The sequence below is a fragment of the Orycteropus afer genome, unplaced genomic scaffold (genome assembly GCF_000298275.1).
Source record: "Orycteropus afer afer isolate SDZICR_OR568_19922 unplaced genomic scaffold, OryAfe1.0 scaffold00083, whole genome shotgun sequence".
Classification (NCBI taxonomy): domain Eukaryota; kingdom Metazoa; phylum Chordata; class Mammalia; order Tubulidentata; family Orycteropodidae; genus Orycteropus; species Orycteropus afer.
Window position 1 is genome coordinate 354076 of NW_006921670.1, and position 11244 is coordinate 365319.

At 45.6% G+C, this 11244-nt stretch overlaps 1 protein-coding gene across 1 annotated transcript in view; it reads right to left on the reverse strand.

The window, feature by feature from the left end:
• Positions 1–8872: 8872 nt before the first annotated feature.
• Positions 8873–11244, reverse strand: part of LOC103197764 (cytokine receptor common subunit beta-like) — a 22065-nt gene continuing 19693 nt past the window's right edge. The window contains 3 exon segments of the mRNA XM_042781057.1: positions 8873–9018; positions 9021–9096; positions 9098–9791. Of these exon segments, the coding sequence (XP_042636991.1) occupies positions 8873–9018; positions 9021–9096; positions 9098–9791 (916 nt within the window).

Sequence of the window (11244 nt, forward strand, 5' to 3'; positions counted from 1 at the left end):
AAAAAAAAAAAAAAAAAAGAAACCAAGAAATGTACATAAATGGAAGAATATACCTTGCTCATGGGTAGGAAAGCTTACCATTGTGAAAATGTCAGTAGTACCCAGAGCTATCTACAGATACAATGCAAAGATCCAGATTCCAGCCTTATTCTTTAACAAGATGGAAAAACTTATCGCCAACTTTATATGGAAAAGAAAGAGACTCTGGGTAAGTAAAACACTACTAAAGAAAGTACAAGGCCTCACAACAACCTAATCTCAAGACCTACTATATAGCCACAGTCATTAAAACAACCTGGTACAACAACAGACACATAGACCAATGGAACAGAATTGAGAATCCAGAAGTAAATCCAGAGACAATGGACAGCTGGTCTTCGACAAAGTGCTGAAAATCATAATTGTAAGAGATAGTCTCTTTAAAAAATGTTGCTGGTAATATGGATATCCATTTGCAGAAAAAAATGAAACAAGATCTCACACCATATACACAAATGAACTCAAGTTGGATCAAAGACATGAATGTAAAACCTAAAACTATAGAGACCATCAAAGAAAACATAGGGACAGATTTAGAGGGAGCTGTGGTGGCATAGTGCCTAAGGCATTTGACTGCTATGGTTAGCCAGAAGGCTGGCGGTTCACACCCACAAGCCACTCCTCGGAAGGAAGGTTGGGCAATCTATTTCCACAGTGATACCACCTCGGAAACCCAAGGGAGGGGTCTCTCTGAGTCATATCCGACTCGATGGCAGTGAGTCATAAATGGCATAAATATACTATCAAACATAACTGAAAACATACAAACACCAGAAGACAAAATAGATGACTGGGGTCTCCTAAAAATTAGACACTTATGCACATCAGAAGATTTCACCAAACGAGTAAAAAGCAAACCCACAGACTGGGAAAAAAAAAAATTGGCAATGACACATAGGATAAAGGGATAATCTCTGAAATGTATAAAAAACAGCAACACCTCAACAACAAAAAGACAAGTAATCTAACTAAAAAATGACCAGAGGACATGAACAGACACTTCACCAAAGAAGACATTCAGGTGGCCAACAAACACATGAGGAAATGCTTGCCCTCATTAGCCATTCAAAAACCAAACTCACTGTCATTGACTCAATCCTGACTCATAGCAACCCCCACTGGATTTCCCAGGCTATAAATCTTTAAGGAAGCAGGTTGTCTCACCTCTCTTCCATGAAGTGACTGGTGGGTTCAAACCACCAACCTTTTGGTCAGCAGCCAAATGCCTTAACCACTACACCACCAGAGCTCCTTCCATTAACCATTGTTGTTAGGTGCTATTACATTGCCTCCAACTCACAGCTACCCCATGTACAACAGAACGAAATACCACCCAGTCCTGCACCATCTTCACAACCCTTGCTGTACTTGAACCCATCATTGCAGCCATGGTCTCAATTTGTCTCATTGAGGGTCTTCCTCTTTTTTTGCTGACATTTTACTTGACCAAGCATGATATCCTTTTCCAGGGAATGGTCCCTTTGGACAACATGACCAAAACATGTGAGACGAAGTCTGGGCATTCTCACTTTTAAGGAGCATTCTAGTTGCATTTCCTCTGGGATCTATTTGTTCATTCTTCTGGCAGTCCATGGTATTTGCAATATTCTTTGCCAACACCACAATTCATCAACTCTTGTTCTGTCTTCCTTATTCATTGTCCAGCTTTCACATGCATATGAGGTGACTGAAAATACCATGGCTTGGGTCAGGGATTTCTTAGTCTTCAAAGTGACATTTTTGCTCTTTAACACTTTAAAGAGGTCCCTGCATTAGATTTACCCATTGCAATGCAATATCTGATTTCTTGACTGCTGCTTCTATGCTTTGTGGATCCAAGTGAAATGAAATCCTTTCTCCATTCATCATAATGTTGTTTATTGGTCCAATTGTGATGGCTTTTGTTTCCTTTATGTTGAGGTGTAATCCATACTGAAGACTGTAGTCTCTGATCTTCACCAGTCAGTGCTTCAAGTCATCTTCACTTTCAGGAAACAAGGTTGTGTCATCTGCATATTGTCAATGAGGCTTTCTTTAACGCTGATGCTGTGTTCTTTTTCATATAGTCCAGTTTCTTGGATTATTTGCTCAGCATACAGATTGAATAACTGTGGTGAAAAGATACACCCCTGACACACACCAATACTGATTTTAAACCATGCAGTATCTCTTGGTCTGTTCAAATGACACCTGTACATGTTACTCACAAGCACAATGGAGTGTTCTACAATTCCATTCTTCTCATTGTTACCCATAATTTTTTATGATCCACACAGTCGAATGCCTTTGCATTGCCAATAAAACACAAGTAGACAACTTTCTGGCATTTTTTGCTATCAGCCAATTCATTAGCCTTAGAGAGACACAAATCAAAATAACAGTGAGATATCATCTCACCCCAGTACTAATAGCAATGTTAAAAAAAAAAACAGAAAACAACAGATGCTGGAGAGGGTATGGAGAAATAAGAACCCTCATACACTGCTAGAAGGACTGTAAACTGGTGCAACCTCTGTGCAAAATGGTATGGCACTTACTTAAAAAGCTGGAAATGGAAATACCATATGACCCAACAACCACCCTACCAGCTATATGTCCTAGAGAAATAGGAGCCATGACCTGAACAGTTATATGCACATCCAAGTTCATCACAGCACTATTCACAATAGCAAAAAGATGGAAACAACCTCAATGCCCATCAACAGATGAATGGATAAGCACACTATGGCACACACACATACAATGAAATACTATAAATAATTAAAGAACTATGGTGAAGCTATGAAACATCTCATAACATGGATGAACTTAGAAGATACTGTGCTGAGTGAAATGAGTCAATCACAAAGGGACAAATATTCTCTGAGACCATTATTATATAAAGTCAAGAAAAGGTTTTCACACAAGAAAAGGTTCTCCCCTCCCAGAGGTGGGAGGGGAAGGGAGAGTAAACCACTAACTAGAGGGTAGACTCATATTAACTTGGGTGAAGGGGAAGGCAATGTACAGTAGGGTCGGCACAAAATGATCAAGGAGAAGAAGATGCTAGGAGTTGTACAAGAGTTAAAGGCAACAGAGGCAAATATTAAACCTTACATAATCCTGCAATAACAGTAATGACAATAATAAAAAATCTAAGAGTAGATACCTAGATACACAGGCAAGCCAAATGGGTGTGGGAAGGATAATGGGACCGTAGCCATGAATATGTATAGGTCTGACAGGGAATATTTCTAGATATGTATCTACATGTGCTACAAATAAATCCATGAATATAGTAGAACACACAAGGGGCAAAGTTAGGGAAACTGCTTAGCCATAACCAAAAACCCTGAGGGAGGGAGTGAGTTGCTGGGCCTTACAACTCAGGACCATAATCTCAGGGGACATCAAGGTCAATTGGCACAACCTAGTCCACAAAAAGAAATGTTCTACATCCTACTTTGTTGAGTAGCAACTGAGCTCTTAAAAGCTTGTGAATGGCCATCTAAGGTACAACTATCAGTGTCTCCCAGCCTAGAGTGAAGAAGAGTGAAGAAAATAAAAGACACACGGAAACAACTAGTCCAGAGTACCAGTGGATCATGCAAACCTCAGCCTCCATGACCCTGAGACCAGAAGAACTAGATGGTGCCCAGATACCTCTACCAACTGCTCTGAAAGGGATCACATTAGAAGATCCTGGATAGAGTGGTCAGAAAACATGGAACAAAACTCAAAATTACATTTAAAAAAAGACCAGGCTTACTGGTTAGATTGAGATTGGTGGAACTCCCAAGACCATGGCCCTCAGTCACCCTTCAGACATGGAACTGAACTCACTCCCACAGCTGAATTTTCAAATAACAGACAGGTCTACACAGTGAACAATAATTCTAGGAACAATCAACTAATTGAGATTAAAAAAGGGTAGTATTTGCCCAAGAACAAAGTTCAGAAGGCAGGAAGGGTTGGGAATGAAGGAGCAATGGACACGAGAAACACAGGGAGGGTGCAGGAGGAGTGATGTTGGATTGAGGGGATTGCAATCAATGACAGGAAAGAAAATGTGTGTGAACTGTTGAATGGAAAACTGATTTGTACTGTAACTTTCACCCAAATTATAACAAAAAAAGATTATAGCCTTGGACACCCTGTGGGACAGTTCCACTCTGTGTCATAGAGTCACTATATGAGATGCAGTTGATTCTACAGCAGTTGGTTTGCTTTTGAGTATATCTTTGTGTCCTGGCTAGGCTGAGAGTTCCTCAAGACCTGGCCACCGTCTTGCTTGTCTCAGGCTCCAGCATCCAGCTTGGAACCTGGCAGGCCCACCTGGTATGTGCATTGAAAGTGTTTGTTACTGAGGGGGTTCTGAAAATTCGTCACTCTCTCCTCCACCTCCCCATGCAGGAGGTGGGATTATTTTCCTAAGGAAAATAAACCAAAAACCAAACTCGCTGCCACCGAGTTGATTCCAACTCATAGTAACCACCTTTGGATTTCCAAGGCGGTAAATCTTTATGGAAGTAGATTGCCAATCTTCCTTCTGCAGAGTGACTAGTGGCTTTGAATCACCAACCTTCTGGGTAGCAGTCAAATGCCTTAGGCACATTGCTGGATGCCAAAGGCATATACATCAGAAGTCTTCAAAAACGGTTTTGCTCAGTGAGAGGCTGGAACCAGACTGTTGTTTTTCCACAGACTTTTAAAAATTTATGTGTTGCTTTTGTAAAATAAAACCAATACTTTTTATAAATGTTAATTTATCAAAAGCAAGGAAAGTGAGAAAGAAATAAATCGAAGCAAAATATTGACTTGTTATCATATTAAAAGCAAGTGGATCCACGAAGGCAAGGATTCTCAGATTGGATGGGATTTTCTTAATGCAGCTTGAGACTGTGTTCAAGAAATACTCTAAGCAAAGTGACCTGAAAGTTGAAAATAATGGAATGGAAAAGATACTTTAGACATATGTTAATAAGAACAACAGCAAAGTGTAGGTGGCAGTGTTTTTATTAGATTAAACAAAATTTTAGGCCAAGTGTATTAAATGAGACAAAGAATTTTTAAACGAAAAATTCACAATCTATGAAGATGTAATAATCACAAATCTTTTAAAGCTTAACAACATAAGAAAACACAAAAGCCGTAACTTTTACAAATATAGAGAATATGATTAAAATTAAATCCCAATTGAAAAAGCTAACACACTTGTTCCATACTTGGCAGATCAAATAGATAAGAGAAATAAGTAAAAGGGTAAGGAGCTACCATGGTGCGAGACACAATAGGCATTCAATGAATATTTGCTGAATGAATGAGAGAAATTACTCAAGAAGGGACAGAGCACAGATCATTTTATGCCAGGTACTCCATTAGCTTCAGCCCTAGGAGATGGGAGTGATTATCATCTGTGCTGCAGTGAATTCCTTGGCATGGCTCTTTTAGCCATGTCTTTGTGGCTCCCACCAGATAACTGGGTGGAACTATGCAAATCTAAGGGGATTGGATAGCTTGTGAGTAATGTCAACAAGGTACATGGCACCTTCGTGGGTTGGGACCATGCAAATAAGGTGTATGAAACTCTAATGTGGGGATTGGTTAGTTTTCTCATTGTGCTAGGCTTAAAATAAGCCTTCCTGGAGGCAGAAAGGGGGGGTTCACTGCCATCAAGAGAACAGAGCTGGAGGTGAAGTGGAGTGCATCCTTGGACCCAAGATCCCTTTGCTGGACTTCCTCAGCAGAGACAACCATCAGAATAGACTGTCTGAGACAACCGGCAGAGACAACAGCAGAGGAACCAACAGGAACAAGATGGAGTGGTGGGCTTGCTGGCTCACAGAGCAAGAAAGCTGAGTGCCTTTGCGCAGGAGGCTTACTGGTGGAGTGTGATGCACATAGGTGAACCTATCAGCAGAGCTAAAAGGGCTTTGTAACACTTGTCCAAATAGGGCAGAGGTGAGGCTGGGAGACTGAGGGCATAGCAGAGAGGAGACTGTCTGATTGAAGAGTTGTATCCTGAGCATATTCCTGAACCTGAATTGTAACCTATTACTTCCCTAATAAACCCCATAATAGTGAGTATTGCCTGTGAGTTCTGTTTGCCATTGCAACGAATTATCAAACCCAGCAGAGCAGTCGTGTGTGTTGTGGGAGGGAGAGTTGCTGTCAGAGTTGGTAAAAAGGCTGGAGGGTAGTGGCATGTCTGGCCTCATAGGAATAAGGCTTGGGATGCTGATGGTGATTCTCCCTCTTATGAAGTTAGAGGAAGTCAGAAGATGCCACCTCCATGCCCTTTTTTGCACCATCCCATTATACAGATGAGGAAACAGAGGCAGAGAGAGGATTGGTGACTTGCCTAAAGGCGGTAAGTGGCTTAACCCAGATAGCCTAGCTAGAGAATCCAAATTAGTATGAATGAACACTACACTCTGCTGCCTTGCAAAATAATTTATATAAAATAATCAATAATCAACAAGTGAGAGTATGGCTGAACATGCGCATTTGTAAGTATATGTGTCTGTGTACACACTACAAAACCCAGTCATCAAGTTGGCTCCAACTCATCATGACCCTGAAGGAGGGTAGAATTGCCCCATAGGTTTTCTAAGGCTGTAAATCTTTACAGAAGCATCTTTTGCCTGAGGAGTTACTGGTAGGTTGGTGGGTTTCAACCATTGACCTTTTGGTTAGCAGCCAAATACTTTAACTACTGTGCCACCAGAGCTCCATTTACACACACACGCACACACACACATACATAGAGAAAGAGAGAGAACTGGTGATGCAGTGGGTAGGACATTTGACTGCTAACCAGAAGGTCAGTGGTTCAAACTCACCAGCTGCTCCATGGGAAAAAGATGAGGCAATCTACTTCCATAAAGATTTACAGCCTCAGAAATTCGTTGGGGGTTGCTCTGAGTCAGAATTGACTCGATGGCAGTGAATGAAATACACACACACACACACACACACACACATTGCTTAACATACAGAATACGTTCTGTGAAATAGGCTGTAATTTGGATGCTCAGCAAACATCATATTCTCATCATTGCTGCTGCTGGAGCTGCTGGCAAAGGCCAGCAAAGGTGTCGGCGGCAGGGATAGCTGAGAGGGCAGAGCAGGAGCTGACTGAGAAGACGGGAGAGGGGAGGGGTCACAGCCCTCCCTCCTCTGTTCCACCTGCCTGAGCAGCAGGAGCAGCCCGAGGCCTGAGGCCCCTGCCACCGCCTGACAGATCCTGAGAGCCTTTGAACAAAGATATGTCCTCTGCTTCACCCGCCTATGCCCCACTGTGGTCCAGTGCTACAATCGTCTGGGTTTGGAGTCTGTAAAACCATTGTTGTTGCTGTTATGTGTTGTCCAGTCAGACCCGACTCATAGTGACCCCTCCTTGGGTTTCCAAGGCAGTATCACTACGGAAGTAGATTGCCCAACCTTCCTTCCGAGGAGTGGCTGGTGGGTTTGAACCACCAGCCTTCTGGTTAGCAGTCAAGTGCCTTAGGCACTACACCACCAGCAGGAGGGAATAATAAACAAAAGGACAGACGCTTTCCCTTTGTGTGAGGCTGGGCTTTCTAGAGAAGCAAAACCAGTAAAACTTATATATACATATAGAGAAAGAGAAATTTATCTTAGGAAAATGGCTCACACACTTGTAGAAGCTGACAAGTCCCAAGTTCTTGGATCAAACGTCAAGCTGGAGGCTTTTCCTGACTCATGCAGCTGCAGGGGCCGAAGAGCTCAAGGTTGGCAGGCAGTGCACTGGCTGTTGACTCCAAGATCTCCAGGCTGAATGGTGGCTTGTTTGCTCACGGACAGTTGTAGACAGCACAACAGGATTCCGATCCACAGAAGAGTGTCTCTTTCCCTGGATGTCCCTAAATATATTGGAAGCAGCTCACACCCCTAGGGAAACTCCTTTTCAACGGATTGGCTGCTTGAAACACATACATCAGTCCCATCATGGGAATAACCCACATCACAATTGCTTAAACCACATGGAATTGGGATCCAGCCAAGTTGACACACAGCTCCAACTATCACAGCCTTTAAAAAGCTGTTCACGCAGTTGGATGTTGCTCAAACGGACATTAAGCAATGCATACTTGTACATAAATTTTATCTACTTACAAAGAAAACTTTAAAGAAATTCCAAATAGTTGGAATTTTGCAGGTTACATATTTTTTATAATATAGTATAATATAATAAGCCCCCAAATCAGTAATAAAATGGTAACAAGGAAGAAAAAAAATCTTGATCAATTAATTAATTACTCATCATTAATCTTAATTAGTAGCAATCCCTGCCTGTTATGCAGTTATCAGAAAATGCAGATATGGGTTGAGTTACAGTCGCATCCAGATCTTCCAGGAGATTCTCAAAGGCACAGAGTGAGTGAGGGACAGAGATAAAGGGCTCTCTACAGCGGGGGTTCTCACCGTGCAGCCCCAGACCAGCAGCGTGGGCAGAGCCGCAGACCCTTTAGAAATGCACAAGCCTGGGCCCCACCCCATCCTGGCTGAATCAGAAACTCTGAGCTTTAGTGAGCTCTGAGGTTGGTTCTGCTGCATGGTTTAAGCTTGGGAACCACTGCCCATGACACGGAAAATTCTGGGGAAGGAGTCAGGGGATGGCATAAGGAGGGAGGGAGGTGACAGAGCCCCAAATGAGGTGGTGGCAACCGCAATTCTCCAGGCCTGTTGGCGTTCCCTGAGACAGAGCTGAAGCCTACAGGGCTTCATGGCTTTGAGGGGAGGAAGTATACTTGGCACTTGACACACAGCCTGGCAAGGTGTCTGGGCCAGGATATCTTAGTTCAAGTGCTTCCTTCCAGGAGTGGAAGGCTTACCCTGGGGAGGGGGCTGGCTGGGGAAGGGAGTTACCCACCTGCTGAAGGACAAGGAGCCCCTCAGGGTGGGTGGATCCAGGTGCCTTGTATACCCAGGGCTCCCCTGTGCTCAGGATTGGACTGCCAGCTTCAGGGGGGGAAAGGACTTGGGGGACTGGTCCATGGTTGGCGGGAGCCCCACATAGCCCCCAAACCCAGGAGGGATTTGCAGATGGGCTGAGGCTCTATCTAGGAGGCCCACTGGCCAGTCCAGAACAGGGGCTCGGGTTCTAGCCGGAGAGGCCCAGAGAGGGAGTCAAGGAGACGGATGGGGCCCCTGTGGATGGGATGAGTGTCAGGTCTGCAGTGGTGACATAGCCAGAGGCCACAACGCTGTCCTCAGGGACCTTAGCACCAGTGGGCAAAGCTGCTGCGCTGTCCTTTGGGTCCCGTGCACCCATCATGGGCCCTGGTGGAAGAGGGACAGGGCCGTCTCCTGACTCCAGGGAGAAGCTCCCCTCAGGCCCCAGGCTGTGCCCCCACTTCACATCCATGGCCTGGTTCTGCCTCATGGCCTGGGCCAGTGGAACCAGCTGCACCTGTTCCCCAACGGGCAGACACAGGTACTCCAGGGACCCTTTCAGTGGTGACTTCCTGCTCCTGCCTCCATGGGGGGACGCCAGCTGGTCCCAGATGTCAGACAGGGAGCGACTGAAGGGTGATGTGAGGTAGGGGCCGTTGAAGTGGAAGCCGGAAGCTTGGTTCTCAGACCTGCCTGAGGCAGCAGACAGGCCAGGCTCAGGGCTGGGGGGCTGCTCCACAGTCTCCAAGGAAGGCAGAGTCATGTCAGGCCCAGAAGGCGAGTCACAGGTCTCTTTGGGGTTCTCTGTGGTGAGACGTGACACCTTGCTGTCCCCACAGTGTGCAGGGCACATCCTGTCAGGAGAATAGAGGCAGAACATTGACCTCTGATGGGCATGGAAGGGGGAGAAGGTGGAAGGGGCAGGGCCATGAGAGGACTGGGTCATGTGACAGACGGCAACTGACTTGCCATCTTCCTGTCCTCAAGGGCTCTGCGTTTGCTCTCAATTCCTCTTTCCATCTTATTTGCCCTGCTCTGCCCCTTCTTGGTGCTGCCTCAGCACCCCATCTGACCTTCTATATCTCAGTCAGTCCATCACGAAATCAGCATAACAGGGTTCCAGGTGGCCCTACTCACTCATACACACACACACCCCAGAGCCTTCCTGAGACACCACTCCCGTCTCAACCAGCCCAGTGGTGACTGGATCTTGGGCTGTTAATTGTGTATCAATTCTTTCTTCCTGCTAGACTGAGTTGTCCACTATCTTCCTCAATCTGGGACCTCAGCCTGCCATTGGACACTCCAGCTCCCCAAGGCAGGCCTGCCGGGCTGATGGTCCCCGCCTGCCCCACAGCCATGGCCCCAAGCTCTGCCAAGAATGGGTGCTCACTTGATGTGTGCTGAATGAATGAACCAATGAATGAATGAAGGAGGTTTCCTTCCTGTTGAAGGTCTCCAACAGTGTTCTCCAAGCCCCTCAAAATGGAATGCCTATGACCAAGCCCCCACGTCACCACACCCCATCACTAGCCCCCCTAAATATACTCCTATATCCCTCATTCAATGACCCCCATCCTCCCCAGTGCCCAGACCAGGAATCTCCATGTTTTCGACTCCTTCAACTCTCCCACTCCTCCTTAAATAAATGACCATGTCCTGCCTCTCAGGCAATCCTTTCATTTCTCTCCATCCCACGATGGACACGAAACCAGCCAACATCTTCTCTACCCTGAAAACCAAAGTACCCCTAACTCCTGCCATCTCAGGCCATCCATCTCCACACCCCCACCACTTTCTCAAACACAGCTCTGAGGATCACACCCTCCAGAGGCTCCTGGGGCTCTGGGAAGACATACTAGCACTTCTCCAAGGTCCAATTCTTAGGCTTCTACTCATTTTGTTCACCAAGTTCTGGTGGCATAGTGCCTAAGGCATTTGACTGTGAAGCAGAAGGCTGGCGGTTCAAATTCACCAGCCACTCCTCAGAAGGAAGATTGGGCAATCTACTTCCGTAGAGATACGGCCTCGGAAACCCAAGGAGTGGTCGTTATGAGTCAAATCAACTCGATGGCAATGAGTTTGGTTTGGTTTCGGAGTCCAACCTTCTTGCCCAGAGTCTCCAGGTCTTGCTCGCTGGCTCCCTCTCCTGGTAAACTGGTGAGTGCTTTCCCAGAGAGCCTTGACTCTGCAGACAGCCTCTCTCTTCACTCACTGCCCCTCCCCCTAACCTGCTAGGGCCTGCTCCCCCAGCACACAGTGAGCTCCGGGAGGGCCAGCATGGCCCCTCCTTCCCCTCTGCGTCCC